The following is a 22535-nucleotide window of genomic DNA, read 5'->3' on the forward strand; positions in this document are numbered from 1 at the left end:
ACATGGGCGATACCAAAATATTTAATATCAATATTAAATATTTAAGTGTTTATTAAAATTTTTAGAGAGATATGCATGTAATAAATTTGGAGGTCTATTTCCTAAAGTTGTAAAGAATAAAGATGTAAAACCTCCTCAAATTTATCATAGCAAATATAATATTTTTGAACTCGCAAAAACATTTTAAGAAAAACATATTCCGGACCGACGCGCGACTCGGTTTAATTGGGGACGAAAAAAAGGCCGGGTCGAGACGAGAATTGGGGGAAGGCCACCAGCGCCGTTCCGATTCACCTCAAGCGTCGTTGTGGCCTACGAGAACGCCAGAAGACTTCGCCGGCGGCCGGCGTCCTACGTCCGGTGATGAGAGCGATGGAGGACGGCACGGCCCCTCGCGAGCGACCTCCTGCTCAACATCGCCCTTTGTTGGATCACCGGAAGCGGAAGCACCAAGCCGAAGGCGGCCGCAGCGACCCTGCCCACAATGCCAAGCAGCGGCGAACTGGCGGCCGTCCCGACGATGGGGCTCGCCAATGGGTCTTCTCCCCTCGAGACTTATCCTCTTTCAAGGGTAAAAAGATATGCTCCTCGCTGCTTCTTCTTCTCCCTTTTTACAGCAGTTGAGGCTTCTAGGGTTAGGACATCGGTTTTTGAATCTGTGGCCTGTTTGAAGTTTCAGTAATACAGTCGTAAGTGTTGTGTAACTTCATTCCTCTCGAATAAAGTGACAATTTATTAATTGAGGTTGACAACTAATACTTTTAGAAGCTTTTTTTTTTTGTCACTGCCTTTTATAACATATATGACGACTTTGATAGTGGATATGCGCCTTTTATCATTACCAAAAGATTGTAGTGATAACCTTTTCTTTTCTGTTTTCAATACTGATGTCTGAAGAAGCTTCTTGTATCTTGCAGAGAGGTTTGTAATTGTTTCCTACAATATATTGGGAGTTGAAAATGCTTTGAAACATTTGGATTTATATGATTCGATTCCTTCAGAATGTTTAAGTTGGGACTTGCGGAAAAGGCGAATGCATAAGGAATTAAGATCATATAACCCAAGCATTTTGTGCTTCCAGGTAAGCATTAACACCCTGTTGTACCTTTTTGCATGGTCAAATGTGTATCTACATAAAATTCACATACTCATGCATAAACATATACTGGTTTTTTGTGTGCAAACTCTTATGTACAGATATTGCCTATCATTATGTGGATGTAGATAGTTATAGTTGGAAAGGCAAATATGTTGGATTATACATGCTGAACAACAAGCTCTTTTTTTCATCTCAATTTGTGGCATATGAGTTACCTATGTTTTCTGGCAGAACTCTGCATAGTTTCTGTGGATGTACTCGTGCCTTCTATATCTGTTTTGTGCTCTTTATCATTGAAGTGATAATTCTTATTTGTGCTTGATAAAATAAAAAGTATTATGTATTAAAAGATGATTTTACCTTCATATTTCATTACTAAACATTTAAAAAAAATGAAATCCAACATATAAAAGACAAAATCTATGTAAGATATCAACCAATCCACCTTTTGTGGATTTTGGCTTGATTGTTACTTAGTTATAGTTGTTCCTCCACAATCGTCAATTTGTTTTATCACATCCATCTGCTGTCCACAAGAACTCAAAACATCAGTATCTATGGCATAATACTTTTAGTTGCAAACAGGTAATTAATCCATCCACTTTTTTTAGTTTTGGGCTTGATAATAACTAAAGTTGTTACTCCATATCTTCAAGTATGACAATTATCATTGGACCACAGGAGGTTGACAAATTTGATGATTTGGCTGATCTTTTTCGGGAGGATGGCTATACTGGTATCTATAAGGTGTGTATTGGCCCCGGAGATTTTTGTAATTTGCATATGTTCCTGTGAACATTCTATATGTTGGTGTTTCAGCAAAGAACTGGGGAAGCAACTGATGGTTGTGCTATTTTTTGGAAGGAGAATGAGTAAGTTTTGTTTTACTTTCTTGAGGATGATGTAGTATATAAAAGATGATATTGTGAAACTTGTATGACATATAATTTCTTATGTGCTTAACTAAATAAAGGTGATACAGCATTTGTGTTAGTTTTGGTTTACAATGATCTGGCCATTCACTGATACAATTTGAGTAGTTGTTTTGAACAATCTTGATATGAAAATACTGGCTATTATTCTGTAATAGGAAAACCTTCCGTGATTATTAATGAGCATGCTGATGAGAAAAATGTGCAATCTATATATTCAAAGTCATAGCAGCCTTCCAGGACCGTTGGTTAAATAGCTTGACCTGTGGCCCTTCTGAAAAGACCATGCTTTGCTTGTATTGTAAAGCAAGGGAAACATACATTTAAACAATCAAAGCAATCTAGTGACTGTTATACAATTCACTTGCTTAACATTTGCAAGCGATTTAGGCAGAAATGTCAAAGCATACCACTGCAAGCATTATTCATTTAACAAATATCTGGCTTACATTTAACAAATACTGCCTTTTTATGGGACAGTATTGGAGTTTTAGTACAGAAAATGTTTTCATTACTGTGAACTAGATAGCAGGTTATGTTGTTTCTGTAAGTTTTTCTTATATGGTTGACTAAAAGTTGTATAACGTTGCCTATAGTTTGGGATTGTGTCACTTGACCCTGTGGGCTGCTAATTTTCACCTCATAGATGGTGTAAGTTCACACTATCGGGTTTTTTCTTCATTCCTTTTTAAAACTAGAAACTTAGAAGTTATGAGTGGCTTGCTTGAACCTGAACTATAAAACCAATGAGGTAGGTTTCTTCATTAATTATATCAGTTGAGATTTATATTCAAGGCAGGTCATTTGGTAGCTTAACTCTTAGCATCATCTGTTGAGTTCAACAGAGGAATGTTAAAGTTGACTGTAATTTGATTGATGAGCTGATTGGGTATGAGATAATGCTTACTTGTTGGTGTGTGACTTTAACTTGTGCGAAAATGGATTTTTTTTTTTAATATGTTTTCTGCCTGATCCATGGTACCCACACTAATTTTTTTTCTTCTCATGATATGTTTATTTTGAGGGTAGATTTACTCTTTTGTACCAAGAAGACATAGAATTCCAAAAGTTTGGTCTTCGGAACAATGTCGCACAACTTTGCCTTTTAAAGGTATAGTAGATTCTTTGTGATAATCACAATGTTCTTATCTCAGTTTTTAATTTTACTTCTACCTCATTTTAATTTACTAATTCCACTGTGAGATGCTTTTTGGTTTGTTAAATAAAACTGAACTGCACATGATTTAGGTCATCACTGGCTTGTTCCATTTATCTACATTTTAGCTGTTGTGTGCTTATCTTCTGTCTTTCACTGCTGGATGAAAATTTTCATTTTCTTAAATTTTATATGATTGAATTATTAGTTTATATTTTGTGCATCTGCTTAAATACATGATAACATGAATTAAATCAGTATGAGATTATTGTCTTTATCTTTCGTGATTTATGGTTCATTTTTTCCCTTTTTTTAGGATGCTTATTCTGTAGCTAGTCTTTTGAAATGACCTGTCTTTTAAGACAAAACCTGTATCTTATATGTCTAATTGGATTTTCTTGAAGTTTTAGATCCTCTGGTAGATGATACTTATAGTTACATTGAATTTTAAATCTCGGTTCAAGTTATCCGTGCATATTGTTACACTTTCCTTTTGTTGCAAGTGTAAGCGAGTTGGATTTCCACACCATGTCCAAACTCCATATAAGAAGTTATAAATTGATACTTTCCAATCACCACTCAAGCCAGTCATAAATTGACATAGCTTTTCACATGCATAATCCACTATTTATTTGACCATGCATTCTTGAGTCCTGATCACAAGAATAATTGAGCTGCTTTTGTGTGGGGTTTAATTTTCATTTTGACCACTTAAATATATGAAAATTCTAATGCATTTTAATTTTCATTTTGACCACTTAAAGATTTGAAAATTTGAAGGCCTATGGTTGCTCATTCGAGTGCCTGTAACTCCCAACAATTGGAACAGAGTTTTTTGTGGTTTATGTATTGACCCACAGGTAGCATTTTGTGAGTTGCGTATTGAGTTCCTTCATAGCAATTCTCTAATCTGCATCAAATGAAATGATGAAAGATTGTTTTTCTAGTTTAACGAGTATATCTTTGTTAATTAATGAAGAAGGTTCTCCTTGGCTAATTGATGTGATTTGTGTCCTTTGGTTGATATAAATTCTTAAGTCTTTCGTTGTTGATTCTTTGTAAATGCACTCTACCAAATACAGATGGATAGTTTCTTTCTTCTTTCAAAGAGACTTTCACTGCACCACACTATTTTTTTCTAAGACTTTGCTTAATAGATGCTTTCTTTCTGTCATTCCATGGCTCTAGTTCTTTGATTGTAGATGAGGACAACATTCTTAAGGAACTGAAACTAAGGAGGAATCTGGTTTCCTCTAGTGTAAGCCAATAAGGCATTCACTGTTTTGGAAAGGCAAAATTTTGGTTGATATCTGAATATGCACTTTGGGCATTTCACCTAGTTTTTTCTGTGTATTCAATCTGTTTTTGTTGGATGATATTTTTATTTCTGCCTTGATACACAATTTAACCAAAAAGAACCAGTGAGAATGCTTCTTTATGTTGTTGTTAACTGTTGAAATGTGAATAGCCAATGAGATGTTGTACTGAGTGTACTCTTGACTTACCGACTCATCATGAATATCTTCCAAGTAATTCTAGGGAGGACAGTAGGTCAAGTGTTTTGGCACTCTTACCTACCTGACCTGCTTATGCCGGGTTGGATACCCGTGAAACAGGTATGGAACAATTATGAATTTGAAAATAGGCATTTGAGTTGGGCATGGGATTAGTTCATGTACCTAGATAGTTAATTGGGTCCCGGGATTGGTAGAGTGAAACTCACGGATAACGTGTCCATTGTCATCCATAGGTAAATAGCAAGTCATAAGGGGTATACTGACTTGAGAGCTCAGTGGTCTCAGATCTTGCAAGAGCGAAACTGGAAACTCAATCCTGTCTTTATTTCTTCATGCTAGTGTTCTTTACTTATTCACTTATTTTATCTGTCACTTATGACAAGTTGTTTGTTTCTCTGGCTATTAACAAATCGGAGGTTTAGGCATTTATTCATTAATCTGTTTATGGATCTGAATGATGAGCATCATGTAGGAATTTGTTGTTGAGTTATGGTCCTTGTTTTGTGCTGAGTGAAACTGTACTTGCATATTTAACATCACATAAGCTGTCACCATAAGCTAAAGCAAAATGTAATGCTTTTATCCTTCTCATGATTTAATGGTTTGAGATGTTTTCAGCTTAATGTACTCTTTGCTTTCTATCTTTATTCCCATCGTTCAGGTATCTCTCAATCAATCAAATGATCAGGTGGATAAAGATGCAGGTTCTGAAATTGAGTAAGTTTTCTAAACCTTGATATACAAAATGGTAGTTTATCTCTTGTTCTTGTTGGGGGTAAATTTGCTTTAATGAGCAAAAATGGAATTCATGCATTAGACAACCATTGATGGTTATGGTTTGTTGTCACACAACCAGTTGCAATATTTTTAAGTAGATAAAAAATATAGTTTTTTCTATCGATATTGGTTGCTGATGTCGTTAAAAATCGTAGGCCAGTGTCTTGTCGGACTTTACTTGTTGGCAACATCCATGTCTTATTCAATCCAAATCGTGGTGATATCAAGTTGGGACAGGTATACTAGTCCAAGTGCCCATATAAAGTTATTGATTTTTTGTTTTGTCTATGTAAAACAGTCACCTGTTTGCCTCTACCATACCTTGATTATTTGCTAAATGATCTCTTTGGTCATGGATATTATTGATGCTTTTTTTTGGTAGCTTAAGTCAAGGAGTTTAATTACATAGCACATCCTGATTCCAGCGAATGGCTAGCTGGGTAAATGCCATCAGCAAGGTCTTCTACATTGATGCAGCTTGCCAATGGCTAGCTAGTTAAATGCCATCAGTCAGGTCTTCTATATTGTTGTAGCTTTGTGTGCCTGCTGCAAAAAAGCAACAAGAAAAGTGACAAAAAGGGAAAGAATATAGATGGAGAGAGTAACACAAGTTGTAACCCCTGAATTTTATAATATTATTGTATTTCGAAAATTTATAAAATAGGAGTCTCATGTAACTTAAATAGTTATGCAGATAGGAATTTCAGTTCTATTAGAATTAAATCCTATATGGTCTGTCCTCTATATAAACCCTAGCTTATCGGCCCTACCCAGTCCCTCTCATCTGCATCAATTCTTCGGATAGCTCGATTTGGCTTGGGTGATCGGATTGATAGCAAGAAGGGAGTCATTGGTATAAGGAGAACAGTAATTTTCTTCACTACTTTTCTATTTTTAAATTTATTATTTTATATTATTAAGTTTTTTGAAATTATTGTAAATTAATTGGATTTTTATTGGTTATAAAACTATTTCTTGATTTGAGTATACTTCCATGTTAGATCTAGAAATAAATTATTGTATGAATTTAATCTAGTACAATAATGTTAGTAGGGCATTAATAGCCCATGTTTGCACTATTATCTAATTGTTCTCTTGTACATTAATATTTTTCTGAAGATAATGTAATGTTATAATATATTTGTCATCACAAAATTAAATTCATGAAATAATATTGATGGTTTGATTAGTAATCCAATTCTTATTTAGTTGATTAATTTTGTAGCATGGTATTATTATTTTATTGTGATTAATCTAAATTATTAGGATTTATAATCTAATTTTTATGGGGGAATAGAGAGAGAGAGAGAGAGAGAGAGAGAGAGAGAGAGAGAGAGGGGAATCAGTTCAAAGCTGGTCCAACATAGGGATGGTCTGGCTTGGGCCTGATATGGCTATCCATTCCCAGGTCGGATTCGACCGGGCTGACTCGATTGGCTTCGGGTCCGGTTGGATCAGATCCAATGAGCACATGGACCAGACCCAGACCATGAGCCCAGTGTCAGGCCCAAGCAGTTGAACACAGCCTCAAACAAGCTGGCTAGGGCAAGTTAGCTCAGTTGTGAGCCTCACTCAAGCCTGAGTCCAGGCCAGCCACCCAGCCAGGATGGCCCAAGTGGCTGGCCTAGGCTAGCAGCCTATGTGGCTGGCCTGTAGTAAGCCCAACAGGCAAGCAAGTCATGTGGTTTAGCCATAGCTCAAGCGAGTCGGGGCCATGCCGTTGGTTTGAGCCTGGTTTAACTTGATTTGAACTGGTTCAGGTTGATATGATGGGATATCTCCATCAGCTGTTGGGAGAATTAAAACTTAAAGGGTTAGACACTCCATTAGCCATTTGGGGAGCATCCGTCAAGACATCCAATCAATGCCCTTGATGTTTGTTGTGGACACTATGGCGTATGTTGGATGAAACATGCTTCATATCTATAGCATGAATATTTAAATGTTATTTTGATTATTTGCTTCATAACCTTTTAGTCGGCCATTATTAGTTGATTTTTTGAGATTATTTGGAGAACCTACTTAGCATGGAATGTCGATCTACTTGTTTGTTTAATGTTTCAGAGCACTTTACTTAAAGTGATTAGCAAGAAGTTCTATTATCTATAATTTAGTCAGAGTTAGTTTCTTTCATGGAGACATCAGCAGGAATAGATTAGACATATGGATATTTATTTTTTAAACAATAAATTGGATTTACTTATTTGATCCGAATGGCCTGCAACTCTGAGATTGTTTATTAGTGTTATTTACAAAGATCTCAGGGCATGACACCTTTTAGTGGTATCAAATCATGGGTAGGGAACCTTTAGGTGTTAGAGTCCTATGATTTCCATAATGATTGTGTTAATGAATTGTAGGAAAAAATGAATCCTGATGCTTTCCAATGAGGCATTTGATAGTAATTTTTTGTGGATTTTTTCCCGGTCCATTTGAGATATCTGTGAATTCAATGAATACAATACTATGATAATGATAAAGACATTTATTGATTTAATATGTTGTAATTAAAGTTGTTTGACCATAATTGTGTTTCTAAAAAAATGTGCCAGCTGCATATGCATTTGTAAAGAAGACATGGGATGTGAGATGACTTGCTTTTGGATGTGTTACATCCTAATATATTTACACTATTCTTTGAAAATAGGTGTTTGATTGGTTCCTTGTTTTTCTTGCTCTGATAGATGCGGGTGTTACTAGAGAGAGCAAATACATTGTCAAAACAGTATGGCAACACTCCTGTTGTAATTTCTGGTGACTTGAATAGCACGCCAAAGGTTGTATATCTTGTTGTTATCCACTTTCTAATTTATTGTGCACTAGATCTTATGAAAGGGAATTGTTATTAATTTAAAAAATTTCATAATCTTTTGTTTCTGGGAGCTGAACATTATCATAATTACTCAGAGTGCAATATGCCAGTTCTTAACTTCGAATGAGGTAGTGATTTGATGCTTCATTCTTTGTGAAAATACTTATGGTTAAAGATATGGCTGAATAACCTTACTTTCCAAATTAAAATATTGCAGCTCGACATTCTTCAATATGATCGGAAGAAGATCTCTGGACAAATTGAATATCCAGTAAGACAGATGACCTATGCTATTCAGCATGATCGATTCAGGTCTTTTTAATATGAGACTCTGTCTAAGACCTTCTATTTTGACAAGAATGTTGGCCACTTGGCATTATGTGATTATTATCTCTTAGCTAATTTTGAGTGATGCTACATATTTAAATCTGCTGGATGTGGAGGTGCATGGCAAGTCAGCAGAAGTTTAGATGGAGTGAAGAAGAAGTCTGCCTTGCATCTGGAAGGAGAGGATGCACGCGTTTGCAGAACCCGCTAACCCTTTCCAGTGCATATCGAGGGGTTCCTGTAAATTCTAGTCATTGCCCTTTGTTTTTTCTTTTCTTACTCTGTAGTATGCTTGTCATTGAATTTGAGTCAAACTTTTCTTTTGTCAAGGGGTTAATTGGGAACATCTGTTAGTGAGGTTCTAACTTATAACACCGTGGTGCTTGTTGATACATCAATAGTGGAAAGCTTGTTGAAACAACACACCAATCCACTTGGCTGTATCTGCCCTATTAATATTCTTTATGGATTTATTTGAAAATTCACCAGATGGAAACACACACACAAATATAATAACAAAAGGTCATGTACATGTAAAATTTAGCTCCACGATCAAGCCATAAAATAAACTAGAACACAAGGATTTTTAGTTTCCTGATAAACAAGGTAAATAGTTGAGTTTCTTGTTATTAGCTTTTTGTTGCCATTTCTTTTTACCTGGTGAAACCTTCAAGTGGAGGCATGAAAATTAAAAAAAAAAATTGTGGTTCTAAAATTTATGTTCTGCAGTGAAAGTTGTACCTGACTATCCATCCATGCAGATGCATATGGTTTTGCATTTACTGCTTAAATATTCTTGGTTCTGAAAAAGTAACCATCTTAAGGACCTAATGATTTTTTTCTTGGAATTAAGTCATCATAATAGTTCTGGCACCTTTTCTCTATGAGCACTAGTTTATTCTTCTGTCATCAGTTGAGATATTCTGACTATTTTCATATTGCAATTTGTGTGTCAGGGTAATCTCCACACAAGAGATGAAAATGGCGAACCTTTGGCTACTTCTTGTCACTCCAAGTTCATGGGAACTGTTGACTACATCTGGTGATAATTTCTTATTCAAAGTCAAAAGTTTCTGCTGCTAGAAAACAAGAATGTTTATTGCAATTTAAAATAAAAAATGATATCCAGGCATTCTTCTGCACTAGTTCCTGTTGGGGTGGTTGATACCTTACCAATCAAAGTTTTACGAAGACTGAGAGGTCTTCCTAGTAAGGTATATGCCTATCCTGTACTTCCATTTATGTGACAGCTCTCGTGAACTCCTCATTCCATTTTCTTCGAGAGTTTATTTCATTTCTGATTTGGTGTTAAGTGATTAGACAACTTTTGGAAGAGGATAACCAGGAAAGTAGTTGTATTTCAAAGTTGTTGATGAAGGAATTTAAACAAGCTGCAAGAAGCTTCCATTTTGGTATGTTGGAATTAGAAAAAGGTTACTTTACACAAAGAATATCTTTCAGGAGTATCCCGGAAGAACGAAATATTACTAGGGAGAATTAAGTTTGCTTATGATTGACAAGCGATCGTTGTCCAGATATAAAACGGAGGTAAATATTTTAATATGAAGAATGCTAAATATTAAGGTCAAGAAAACAACACATGAGTATCTATTTAGGTGTGGGAAAAAGTTGTAAAAGATCACTCAAAATGTATGAATCCATGAATGATGTTGACATCTTTGCATTATTGTCCAATAGAGTTGTAGCCTCTGGGATATCTGTCGATTAAGGATTGTGCATACAGATTATGCCAACCAGCACATGTCGGCATGGTAGGGAAACAGAAGCATGCCACATATGGTGTTGCAACTTAGCATATGACCATCATTGTTTGCCATCGGTTTTCATCTCTGCCAACCTGTCCTAACTGGCTAACTCACAATTTACTAGCGTCAACCTACACACTACCGGAATGGGGTTATATGATTAAACTGAAAACCTTGCAAACAATGATGTCTTAGGAACTTGGACACACAACGGAGGTGCTGTAGGAGAGACTGGAACTGAAGTTTTTTATGAAGAATAGAAGAGAGAACAGGCAGGATGGTTGACTAGATACTATTCTTTTTGAAGTGTCTATTCTTTTCCTGTAGGCTGCTAGTGGTCGGTTCTAAACAAAAGCTGATCTTCTCTTTTCAAGTGATCAGTGCTTCTTTTCAAAGCAATTATTTTTGCTTTATCTTTTTTGTGGTCTTATGGTATCACTTGTTTACCATTCTAATGATAGAAAATATATCTTATGTTATTATATTGGACGATGAATTTATGATGGCCATATTACCCCTTTTTCCTTTCATCTCGGTTCTTGTTTGACCATTATTCTTCTACAGAAATGGGGTAGTGATCATCTTGCTTTGGTGTGTAAATTTGCTTTCATCGATGATGAGGCCAACGCTGCTAGTACTATGGACAATCATTAGCTTAAGATTGATTGGTAAAATATTTTTTATAATGTTCTATTTTTTTATTTCTATATAGATGTCATGGCCATTGTAATCTTGCTTATACTATATTTGCAGGTGCACTCGATACTTGCTGGCTTCTCATTTTCACAGTGTTGGCTGTCGTTGAGTCAGGTTTTGTGTTTACTTGTTAAGATCTCCAATTTTGACATTTTTAGATAATGTCACCCTTTTTTTTTGTTTTGCCTTTTGACCTCAACTCGCACTACCACGCCTCTGAAGGGGTGGGGTGATGTTGTACCAGGATGGGAGTGGAAATGACGAAAGGATTAGGAACAGCAGGGAAGAAAAGACAAGGAGAGGGGAGTGGAAACCTTTCCGTACCCAAAAGGCTCCTCCTACCTATGTGGAGTCTGCATAGAAGCCTTACCTGTTTCTGTGACTTGAATTTGGACTCTCAGTAGCACGAGACTCCTAGATCAACATTATTATTGTATCAAAGTCTAGATTTAATTGCTCATAAAAGAAAGTTAGATCTATATTTAATTATTCATAGACATGTTTACTTTTGTCCAAAGAAATACATGGTATTGAAACTGTAGTTGATTAATTATCAAGCCTTGACCAATCTTATGTTTTAGTTATATTAACTGGGTCAAATATTGATGCAGGACTTTGTGGTACGGGAAAACATGCTGATGAATTAGCAAGCATACGGCTGTAGCCCAATAAATTATGGTTCGTTGATTTTTTGAAGATGCGATTAATTTTATACACGCACTCTCTTTAATCATTTGTATCGTACTGATCATTGGTGCTTCTATGGATATCGGTTGCCAATGTATATTTATTCATGAGACTTCATTTTGTTACTTGATGTATGTGCAAAAAGTTTTCACAGCACAGAAAGGCAGCAACTCTTTTGGTTTAAGAGTTGGTGTGAGTGCAAGGACTTGTTCGCATGTTTTCATGTGAGGAATTAATGATGTCGGGTTTGTTTCTCGGAAGACTTTATTCACGTCACGAGTTCCCCGCCCCTGTTGTGGCAGCCGAGCTATATTGTCTTTCCCAGCGGCAGCCGAGCCCTGTGGTGAGTGACCAAGACAGACGAGAACGATTGGTGTCGCAAGCAGCACCATCTCGGCTCGGAGGTTGAACTCTGGCTGAGGTGGATCCTTATTATGATACCAAAAATACTCCTGCGGCAGAGAAGGGGTGTTGGGAGGAATGTATCGGGTGACATCCTTCTCCCACGCTCGAGTAAAGAGAAGGAAAGCTCTTTTACCTTTTGTGGCGACCCCTTTATAACGTGCGAGTCCTTAACGATCGAGCCTTGGTGGATTATTTTTCTTATATAGATAGATGGGTTACGTTATGATTCGATGACGAAAGAAAACAAAAGATCGTGGAGCCATTCCTTAACACAAAGTTAATTGTACTGAAAGTGAGTGGAGGAGGGTACAGATCGATACGTCCAAGGAAAGCAGCGCCGGGGGGAAGACAAAGACGTGTTACCTTTCCACTGGCACTCGTGGTCATCGATGGGTTGAGGTAACATGGTAAGATAAAGCCGGCTGACTAATCTCTCGGTGTCGCATGGAGTAGCTCCAAAAGACGGTCGATTTCCTTGTCTGCGACTCCATCGGATCCCCCACAAGCCATGACTCCCATCCCATCTTATCCGTGTGTTGTGGCCCTCGTCATCCTACCCTCGATCTTCCGATACAAAGCGACAAGCGGTGTAGATGGATGGATACCTCCAAAACAACAGCATGGGCTCTTCCCTCTGGCAACCCTCCTCGACCGAAGCGATAGGGTATCCGACGACTCACCAAATACTTTTAGCATCACCATGTTTTACCGCACACCCAGCCGGAGATTAAACTTTGGGTTCTGCTGGTCGCCTCCGGGCTGGAGGTATCGAGTTCGACATTCAAGGAATCCTAGCGGGCTTCGAGCAGTGGTGGTGATGATGATTCGCTTCTCACATAGAACGACCATTTCATTTGTTTGTACCGTCTTATTCATGACTTATATTCTTCGATGACAATGTCTGGAATTGTTGTGTCTCACGTTTCCATATCTCAAAACAATTTTCACCTACCATAATATTAGGCCTTCGTTTCCCGTGGCTGGGCTTGGGTTGGCTTGTCAGAAACAGCTTCCCTGGCACTGGTGGCATTAAATGGATAGTGTTGTATGCCGATCATCCCAATAGCTTACTCATGTTTACACGACGACCTTTCAGGCGTAAGTCAACCACTGACTGATACACACACATGTTCTTTTGATTTTACCCCCCATTCAGCACAGAATGCGGTAATCACCGGCATCTCTCTGCACAGCCCTTGCCATAGAGAGAGCATCCATCAATAGTAGTAGCCAGGGTTGGGCAATATTGTTTTTGTTTGCACTTCAACAAAATAATCAGAGGTCTCTGTTTTTTATTTGTCGTAAGACTCTGTTTCCTGCATCTCGAGGCCAATATTAACTCTGATGACCATGGTAACAAATACGCATACAAATCAAACCGGCTTTAAATAAATATATATTTGGTGTACCATAAATGCATAAAATACTCAAAAGGATTGATGCTAGACAGTCAAAGACAGACTGCCACGTGATGGATTCGATGTATCACTGCCCTGTTTGACAGAGATTGCAACCTCTCTTTCTACAGAAGACAGTGACCACCATGAAGAATGGATCCACTTCACCCATCAACTTGTCCAGCAACGATGGGTTGAACAGCACACGGTAACCATGAGGATTCACAAACAATGGATGACAGATTCCAACACACAGTTTGAATGACAAACACAAAGCAGCGACAGATGAGGAGAAGAAGAGACAGAGAGAGCATGGTTAGGTGACAACAAGTCTTCTTGGGGGCGGCTCTTACAGCTCCGGAAAATCCCAAGAATTGTTCGCTCACGCTCCAAAACTGAAACCCTCACAACACCAAACTCTTTCTTCGTCTCTTCCCCTCACCAAACTCTCCAACAATAGCAACCTCACAATTTCATATCCTGACATGTAATATAAGACTATTGTACTAGCAGTCACCATAATAATAATAATAATAATAATAATCACTCTTGAATGGAAACTAAGCTGCAAAATTATCATCCCCTAGTCCCTCAGAAATCGATGTCCATCCACTGGTTAAGGGCCTCGAGGGAGGGGAAATCGCCGCCGACGATGTCGTCGTCCATGTCGGGAAGGTCCTCTAGGCGGAGGAATTCGTTAGGGAGCAGCTCCGACCCGATATCGCCAAGAATGAACAAGTCCGACCCGAAAGCGAACTCTGCGTCGCAGGTCGGGAGCGGCAGCCCTTGCCCCTCGAAGAGGTCCGCGATGGATGGCTCCTCCGCAGCGTCTTGGGCAATTGAAGATGAATCACGGCCATCATCCGCGACGCCGGAGGCGGAGGGGGAGACGTCGAGCACGGAGGATGGAGAGGAAGGAGCCGCCACAGCGACGGCGTCCGAGCGCATGGAGGGAGATGACGAGGTGGTGGTGGAGTTGGCAGAGGCGACCGACAGGTTCTTCTTCTCGGTCTGGAAGCGGAGCGCGGCGGCCGCGTAGGCGGCGGCGGCAGCCTCCGCGGTGTCGTAAGTACCGAGCCAAAGCCTGACGCCGCGGATGGGGTCGCGGATCTCCGCGGCCCATTTCCCCCACGGCCGCTGCCTGACGCCCTTAAACCTGACGGCGGACGTGGTGGAAGACGAAGTCACCGAGCAGAGGGTTTTGACCTTGGGCCTCCGCAGGAATTTCGGGGTTTTGTTGTTCCTCCTGCTGCTCTCCTGCGACGAGGCATCCGATTGAAGGAAGGGGAAGGTACCAGGTAACCGCAGCTCGACAGTCGCCCTCTTCCTGCGGCAGGAACGGTTCACGCCCTCGTCGTCGCTCGACTCGGTTGCGTCGGGATCGTCGAAAATGACGCGAAGTCTTCTGGCGAAGAGCTTAGATTCGAGTTGGGAAGTGGAACCAGATCGGTAAAGTTGCTTCCTCCCTCTCCTCTTCTGCATCTTTTCTTGCTGCCTCAGGAGGAGGCACTGATGCGGCGGCATTTCTCTTTCCAAGAAACCAAAAAAAGAAAAGAAAAAAAAAGGTGAAGTTCTCGTTCTCTCTGTCAAGTGAGGGCTCCTCGCAAGAAGATGAGGAGGAAAATACACAGATCTATATGCTGAAATCCGAAGTACTTCACTCCAAAACCAACCCTGCAAGCAAAACACCCAAAAAGCGACGATCGTCAGGAGTCTCCCAAATTTCTCCCAAAAACATTTCGTGAAAACAGAAGGCGAGATGGGACCGTACCTTGTATATCGCATCGAATCCGTCTTCCTCGATCCCTCGGGCCTCTGTCGCATGCGGAGAGGGGAGGAGCCGAAGGGGCGGGAGGAAAGAAAGAGCGAGAAGACAATACCACCGATGACACAGCAGACGGAGAGATGCCGATCGAAAGCTTGGATACTTTTGGCAGCGAGAAACAATAAATCGAAGGAACCAGACGACATAAATCCACGCCTCGCCTTCGATCTCTCCTCGCCCTCTCTTCGCTTTCTCGATCTCTTCGCCGCTTAAACCCCAAAGCGAAGAGGGAGGAGGAGAAAAGGAAGGGAGAAAAATGGGGTTTCCGCGCATTAATAACGAGCGAAACGGAAGCGGATGAGGAAAGCGGAACCGAGATGAGGAGCGTACGGCTCAGATTTGTCACCGGCCCCGTCCTTCTCCCTGCGTCGCGAATCTCGAGGGGGGAAGTCGCTAAATTAACGCTCACGACGGGATTCGTCGGGGTGTCGAACCGCGACGTCAACCCAGAATCTGACACGCCAGTGAGACGAGGTGGGCCACGCGTGTATGCCTCCGGGTACAGTTTTGGGTCTGCGGAAATCAGTGGCGTCGGGTGGAGGGTTAAAATAGGAAAACAAATATACGACGCAGATGGTAACAGCTGGAATAAATTAAAAGGAAAAACGAAGAAGAAGAAGAAGAAGAACTAAGAAACGTTTGGTCTTCGCAGAACCGTCGGAGGGAAATGAGTAATTTCCTGAATAATGAATACTTTTACTGAGCTATTAATTTATGGTACTTTTATGTTGCTTTTATTTTCCGTAGTAGTAGTAATGGTAGTACTGCCATTAACCTTTAAACATGCTAAAAATTACGGGTGACAGCCAAACATCTATCCCAATTTATATATGTTACATCCATCCCAATCCCATCAGATCTACAAATCTTGGGCTGCTTGCTGACTGTTAGCCACCAAACATGGTACTTTTCCTTTATATATATCTCCTGTTAGATACACAAAATAATTGTTGATCGATCGCTAATAATTTAAATGTTTATGGATATCTTGATGTTTTATTTATTTATTTATTTATTTGTCCTCTCCCTATTTTCTTTTCTTCTTTTTCCCTTTTCCTATGACACACACATGGAATAAAATAAAGAATTAAATTTACAACATCAAACGTAAGAAGAGAGTTTAGAAGCTTGTCGATGATAAAAGTTCGCATGGAAGCTTGGCGAGCTGCGAAGTCGATAGACTCGACGACACATCTTAGACCAGCACGAGGAGGAGGAGAAGGAGGAGATAATCCAAGCTTGCATGCTGCTGAAAAAGAATGCTAAGAAAAGAAGTGCCCCCATTCGGTGTTTGATGAAATGCTTGCTTTACGAGGGGCGTGAAGGAGACGACGCGACGCTTGTTGGTGCGCAGAATGATATCGTGGTACAGGAGAAGATTCATCGGCGTCTGCAGCCCGACCAGCTTTTTTGACCTCTCCATGATGATGATGTGTGGTGACAAAAGAGAAGGAATGCTGCTGCTGCAGTGGCAGTCCATGGCGTCGCCGACCAACCGATCCATCGATGCAGAGTACCACCACCACAGCTCAGGACTTGCCCCTGCTGCCATAGGCCTCTAGGACACTGGAGCCAGTCCCCCACACACCGAATCATTTTCCCATCGAGCACAGCAGCATGCTCTTCCGATGGTGGATGTCCGAGATCCTTGAAACCCAATGCTCCACATGCTTGAAACCCAATTGCTCGAGCCATGGTTTCACTAAAAGATGAGGAGATCACGTGAGATGCCACGTCGTGAATACATGTATGTGTGTAAAGTGTAGCAGTTCTTTTTTCATTTGATATTATTATTATTCCCTCTTTGTAGTCAAAGATTTGAGTCAAGATGGACTGTCAGATGGTGCAATTTCCATGGCTTTAAGGATGTCGCATGTGACGCCCTCCGCCGGTGACGACGATTCCGCTTCTCACGACGCACGTGACAGTCCGCACCATATGATTCTAATATGAAAAGTAAATATTAAAAATAATAAACTAAATCAAATAGTCGCACGACGACGTTTGCCGTCAGATGGGTTGGCCCAGAGAATCCCATGCCACTCCCGAACGTGTGGATCAACACGTGCACGCCCGTATAAAGGCGACGGGAACCAATCGAATACTGGAATAACAAGTCCTATCACATTCACGATGGGAAGAGAAAGCATTTCATTATATCCGATGGTTATAAAGCCTTCCCATCATGTATACATTCGCGATCAATACCATTAATCAATCGCATGGCAGGCTCCGGAGGTGACGATGCGATGGAAAGAGGGTGATGTAAGCCCATCAGGCCGACACCAATCCCAGTATGTTGAATGCTGGACCTGCACGGCTGCATGGAGAACTCACGTGCGACAGACCTCTCACGGGGCAAAAGAAACCTTGGTTTCTGCTTATGTAATTGAAATGCTTATAAGATTACAGCAAGCTTTGGATCCGAACATCCAAATGGGTGCGATGGAAGAAACAGGGAAGAGACGTGCATTCCCGTTGCGGCATAAAAGGAGTGATTGATGTTTTAGCACCTTCGTCACGATTTAGTGTCATTTCTTTAGATATTAACATAAACAAGTCGAGAATAAAGAGGGAATCGAGGACGCGAAGGGTAGGCTCACGCTTTTTAGGCTTATAGACTTTCTCCTGCCCGCGAAATGTCCGCATGGCTTCCCGCACCGAAAGATGGTCTCCGTGGGGCCGCAGTGTGGCCTGGGTTTGACCCAAATCTAAACATTTGGGTTATGTTTGCTAAGATTGGGATCAGGAAATCACGATTGTACCTTGATTTGGGTTAGGCTGCGGCCCAACCAACTCGAGATTACTGCTAGATGTGCAACAACACCGTCTTTAGGATGTATTAAGAATATAAATAAGCATCGATCATCTATCGCAGTGTTATAGCATCGACTACTGGAGGCTTCACGCATCGATCATCAATCTTAAATCTAAATTAGGATATAAGATAAATTGGAAACAGTGAGATAGGTGAGCGTTTCTTTGGGGCCATCGAAGTCCATTGACATATTCGCGTACGGAATGTTCGCAGGACATCATCACATGGTGGAGTTAGTGTGGAGCCCACCACCACTGGTTTCGGACGCCGTCGCTGAGACGCCATGTTATTTAGTAATCAGTATCGACATCACCATTATTTTGGCGAGAGCACAGTTAATTCGCGGATTGAGGCCAAAATTGACGATACAGATCCAAGCATTCACCCACGATCGTTTGCCTCGCCAGGCGTACAGCGCCTGTGCCCGGAGATATTTTTCCGATTGGTGCAGGCCACTAATTCCGCACTATTGGAGTGCGTGGTGAGGTCGATCGACGAATCTCTTTTGGTTAAGATAGAAAGCGGAGGACCGATGCAATACTTTGCGACTTGGCTTTCTTCTTCCTTGGTAATTTCCTTGTTGCCAATTCATCTTCCCCTAACCTTTACAACCTAAACGTTTCATAAAGAAGACGAAATGCTTCCATCAGACGGCAGGCAGCGTCTCCGATCGCCAGGGGAGATCGGCGTAGTCGAACAGCCCGCCGTCGAACACCACCCCGTTCACCTCGGCCTCGGCACTCTCCTCCGGCCGGATCCCGAACTCATCCAGCCAGCCGTAGCCGTTGATTTCGTCGTCGAACCCCCAGATCTGGCCGAACCCGATCCCATCCACCTCACCCCCGACGCCGGGAGCCACGGCGACCGCCGCCTCCGGGGGCTCGCCGCCCTCGTCGGACATGGACGGAGCAGGGGGAGGCGGCGGCGGCAGGCCCAGCTCGTCGTCCGAGGCCTCGAAAAGGTACCCTAGATCCGGCTGGTCAATCGCCACAACGGCCAGCGGTTGAGGAGGAGGAGGTGACGGGAAAGCGATCTCCTCCTCGAGGCTTTTCATGACGGAAGCGAGGTCCTGGTCGCTGTCGCTGGCGCCAGCGCCGGCGTCGTCATCGAGGATGTCGTCTAGGAGGAGGTTCTCGCGGAGGCGCTTGGCCTCGGGAGAGGAGATCTCCGGGGAGCCGTCTCCCTCCTCCTCGCCGCGGCGCCTCTTGTGGTCGCCGGATTCCTCCATGGCAAGAGAGAAAGAGGACTTCTATTTGGGCGGTGGATAGAATGAGGAACCGAACAAACCGAGACGGAGGGCGGGTACAGTGGGAAAGTACAAGAAAAGCAAGTGGGAAGAGTATGCGCGGTGGCGGTTTTGTACACGGTGGAGGAGGCGGAGGGGGTTTATATAGGAAGCGGAACGGAGTTTTCCTGGGGACTTCTCCGTAAAAGACGATGCAATACGTCAAAAGCACAGGGACGAAAGTGTAAAAAGGAAGAAACGAGAGAAAGACGTGGGCGGATGGGGTGGGCGATTCTAGGGCCGTCTATCACGGGCGCTTTGCCTTTTCTTTTTCTTCATTAAGAAGACAAATAAAAAAATGGTAAAGGGACACGCCCGTCGTGAACTGGGCTTCGAGTCCGGATGGAGGGGGGACCACTGACCCCGTCGTCGACCTATCTACTCGGCTCGGCTTGATGTGGCGGGTATGTGGTTTGGCTTGGTCTTCTCGGCTCGGCTGGATTTGGATGCCGTCTTCTCCCTCTCCTTTTCTCCGAGGGCGCTTCCTTCGAACGGTGGGAAGCGTTTCCTGCGGGCTTTCTGTCTGTCGTCTTGGACGGTGTGCAACGGCAGGTGTCGTCACATGGCGTGCCGTGTCCCCTATTCCCGTTTCCCCAGACGAAACGAGACCACCATGTACGCCACCCAATCCCATGAGATGCAAGACGTGGGTCCCATGTGAGGCCCACCAACGACGCTATACTCTCGGTTATACTGGTTTCCTACGCAATGGCGTCACGCGCGCCAACACGACCACCTTCAGTTACACCGCGGAAAAGTCGTTGAGGCGTGCCATCTGCATGCACGATGAAACCGCGCCCATGGAAATGCCAAGGGAAATATATATATATATATATATATATATATATATATATACGACACAAGATTTTATTCGTTTCTTGGCGAGGGATAACTTGAGCAAATAGTCCTGTTCTGGTCCGGTTAATTAACCCACGTCACACAAAGCAAACGGATGATGGCAGGTTGAGGATGCGTGTTTTATCGACGTGTAAGAGTCTCATATGAGGGAGCGGGTGTTTGGTGTCGGAAGGGCCGGACAGTAGGGGTCCGGGTTTAGGTATCTGTCGATCTCTCGTCGGCCCGTCTTCCCCATGCCTATCCAGGAAATAGCGTTGGGAGTAACCGAGAAGTGGCTCGTGATACGAGCCGTGGGATGATGGGGAGAGCTAATTGACTCCAATCCGCGCCGTCCTACCGCTTGTCGCTATTATTAATTCTAAAAATATATAACACCTTTTAAAGATTTTTCTTCCGTTTTGGTCCTGACGGGTATGTACACATCATGGGCTTCACGTGAGCCGACGTCTCGAAACCGCCTTCTTCTATCTCGATGTCTACTTCTTCTTCTCCCTCTTTTCCTCTCCCCTCAGTCCTCGTTGTCGCTGCATCATACGACCAACCAAATAGAACACAAATGAGAAAATATGGAACCCGTATCATCAAGTGAAGAAGAAGAAGAAGAAGTAAATCTCTCCCGTATCCAACGGACCCAACGATGGCTACAACGGTGGGTCCCTCGTGATGGACAGCGCATGAAAACATCATTAACTAAGATTCTTCCAACAAGATGATAATATTTGCTGTGAAAAGAAAAGATGCATTGATTGGGCTACACTTTCTTCAATATTCTACATCCAAATCTCTCTTTCTTTAATCGAATAGAAGCATCAAGAGCGGGATTTAATATAATTGTTGCTAGCCTAGCAATTGCTCGATCAAAGTAGGTCCAAAAAATACGCCTGAGGTGTTCGTTCTCGGCCATTTAGTACGGCTGCTTGCGTCTCAAGTAGGGGGAAGAAAAGAATCCCCAGGCGATGTTAGGTTTCCATATTCCATGGCGTAGTGGCCCCAGATAGACGGCAGCGAAGCACACAGTAAACCTAACTATGGGTGTCTGGGTTCAAGATTCCGAGGTTGTCCTCTGCTACTTTTCTCGATGGTTTACTTGGCGTGCAGCTGAGGTAGGCGTCATGGCAGACTTGGCATCACAATACAGTCAAACTCTTCGGCAGGTAATTCCCAGAGGAGACGAGGGGGCGGAGTTAAAAGTGTCGGCATGTCTGCTCCTCGGTCAACTGGGCCACTGCATGTCTGCTCCTCGGTCGAGTCCTAATGGAAGATGCCAACTTGGGCGTAGTTTACTATAAAACATGATATGGTGTTGAATGCTGATCGAACTAAGAGGAAAACATCAAATTAATCTCCCTTTATTATATCGGGTTGCTTTCGTTGCAATCCTAGTTAGGCCCCCACCGGGATGCGGACGGAGCAAGAGGACTTCGCTTTGAGGTTTGGCCTCTAACCATTGTTTTAATGCATCAGGACATCAACGTGGACCATGCCAATCATGCACCCTAGTCTTGTTTTCTTCATCCTTCTCTCCCCCTCCATCCGGCGGTAGGAGGTCGTCATTGTGGCGAGTGTTGGACGCAAGAACACGCATGAAAGCGGCATGTCTCGAGAGCATGGTCTGTGACTTCACATCGCTGTGAGTCACGGATGGTTCCATACGCATGCTTAACTATTTTGCCGACCGCCCACCACCGCAAAAGACACGAGGACAGCTGGGTGATATCGAGCTGCACGCTTCGTTGGAAACCACGGTGAACAGTACAAACGATGTTGTACTATAAAATATACTGCAGTCTCTCGAGCAGTGGGGAAAAGTTTCTCTAGAGTGGCGGTCTCGATCAGCCTTGACCCGTTGTATTGCGTCAAAGACGTGCAACACTATGAATCATATCCCTTCTTCCTCTCGTTCTTGTCGATGGAAACATGGTGACTGATTACCCACTATATATGGACTAGTAGATGTTGTTGACTCGATGCATGATGAACAAGAAGATTCGTCATAACGTGAGGTGGAGATTACTATCGGTGACCGCGACTCTTTCCAGAGATGCCCATTCGTAGACGAAAGCAAAGCCCCATGGGAACGACAACACATGGTGGATCGAACTCGCCCGGTGCTTTGGGCCCTTTATTTGTGCCCAGGGTTTTGCTTTACATGTCACGTCTTTTCGCGTCGACCGGTAT

General features: G+C 42.2%; 3 protein-coding genes across 8 annotated transcripts; 1 reads left to right on the top strand and 2 right to left on the bottom strand.

Moving 5' to 3' along the window:
* The first annotated feature begins 216 nt into the window (after positions 1-216).
* On the top strand, positions 217-11894 carry LOC103987393 (carbon catabolite repressor protein 4 homolog 5). 6 transcript variants are annotated; one of them, XR_010497032.1, is made up of 16 exons: positions 217-571; positions 918-1081; positions 1781-1846; positions 1919-1971; positions 3061-3142; positions 5366-5421; positions 5637-5718; positions 8166-8258; positions 8389-8421; positions 8511-8605; positions 8737-8860; positions 9577-9662; positions 9750-9834; positions 10951-11054; positions 11140-11196; positions 11694-11894. XR_010497032.1 is itself a non-coding variant. In XM_065153717.1 (15 exons), the coding sequence occupies exons 1-14, from the start codon at positions 364-366 to the stop codon at positions 11038-11040; spliced, it is 1317 nt and encodes a 438-aa protein (XP_065009789.1). In that variant the 5' UTR covers positions 217-363; the 3' UTR covers positions 11041-11054; positions 11140-11662. The 6 variants fall into 6 exon arrangements, 1 of the variants encoding a protein (XP_065009789.1); XR_010497030.1 differs by lacking the exon at positions 11694-11894 and adding an exon at positions 11305-11662; XR_010497031.1 differs by lacking the exon at positions 11694-11894 and adding an exon at positions 11327-11662.
* A 1898-nt stretch (positions 11895-13792) lies between these two features.
* Positions 13793-15665, bottom strand: LOC135641582 (pathogenesis-related genes transcriptional activator PTI6-like). Its single transcript, XM_065157056.1, has 2 exons — positions 15343-15665; positions 13793-15245 (listed from the first exon to the last, which is right to left on the bottom strand). Exon 2 carries the CDS (start codon positions 15093-15095, stop codon positions 14163-14165), a length of 933 nt encoding a protein of 310 aa, XP_065013128.1. The 5' UTR covers positions 15096-15245; positions 15343-15665; the 3' UTR covers positions 13793-14162.
* A 3080-nt stretch (positions 15666-18745) lies between these two features.
* Positions 18746-19593, bottom strand: LOC103987396 (uncharacterized). Its single transcript, XM_009405689.3, has one exon. It carries the CDS (start codon positions 19440-19442, stop codon positions 18861-18863), a length of 582 nt encoding a protein of 193 aa, XP_009403964.2. The 5' UTR covers positions 19443-19593; the 3' UTR covers positions 18746-18860.
* Positions 19594-22535: the final 2942 nt, after the last annotated feature.

Source organism: Musa acuminata, chromosome BXJ3-6 (genome assembly GCF_036884655.1).
Source record: "Musa acuminata AAA Group cultivar baxijiao chromosome BXJ3-6, Cavendish_Baxijiao_AAA, whole genome shotgun sequence".
Classification (NCBI taxonomy): Eukaryota; Viridiplantae; Streptophyta; class Magnoliopsida; order Zingiberales; family Musaceae; genus Musa; species Musa acuminata.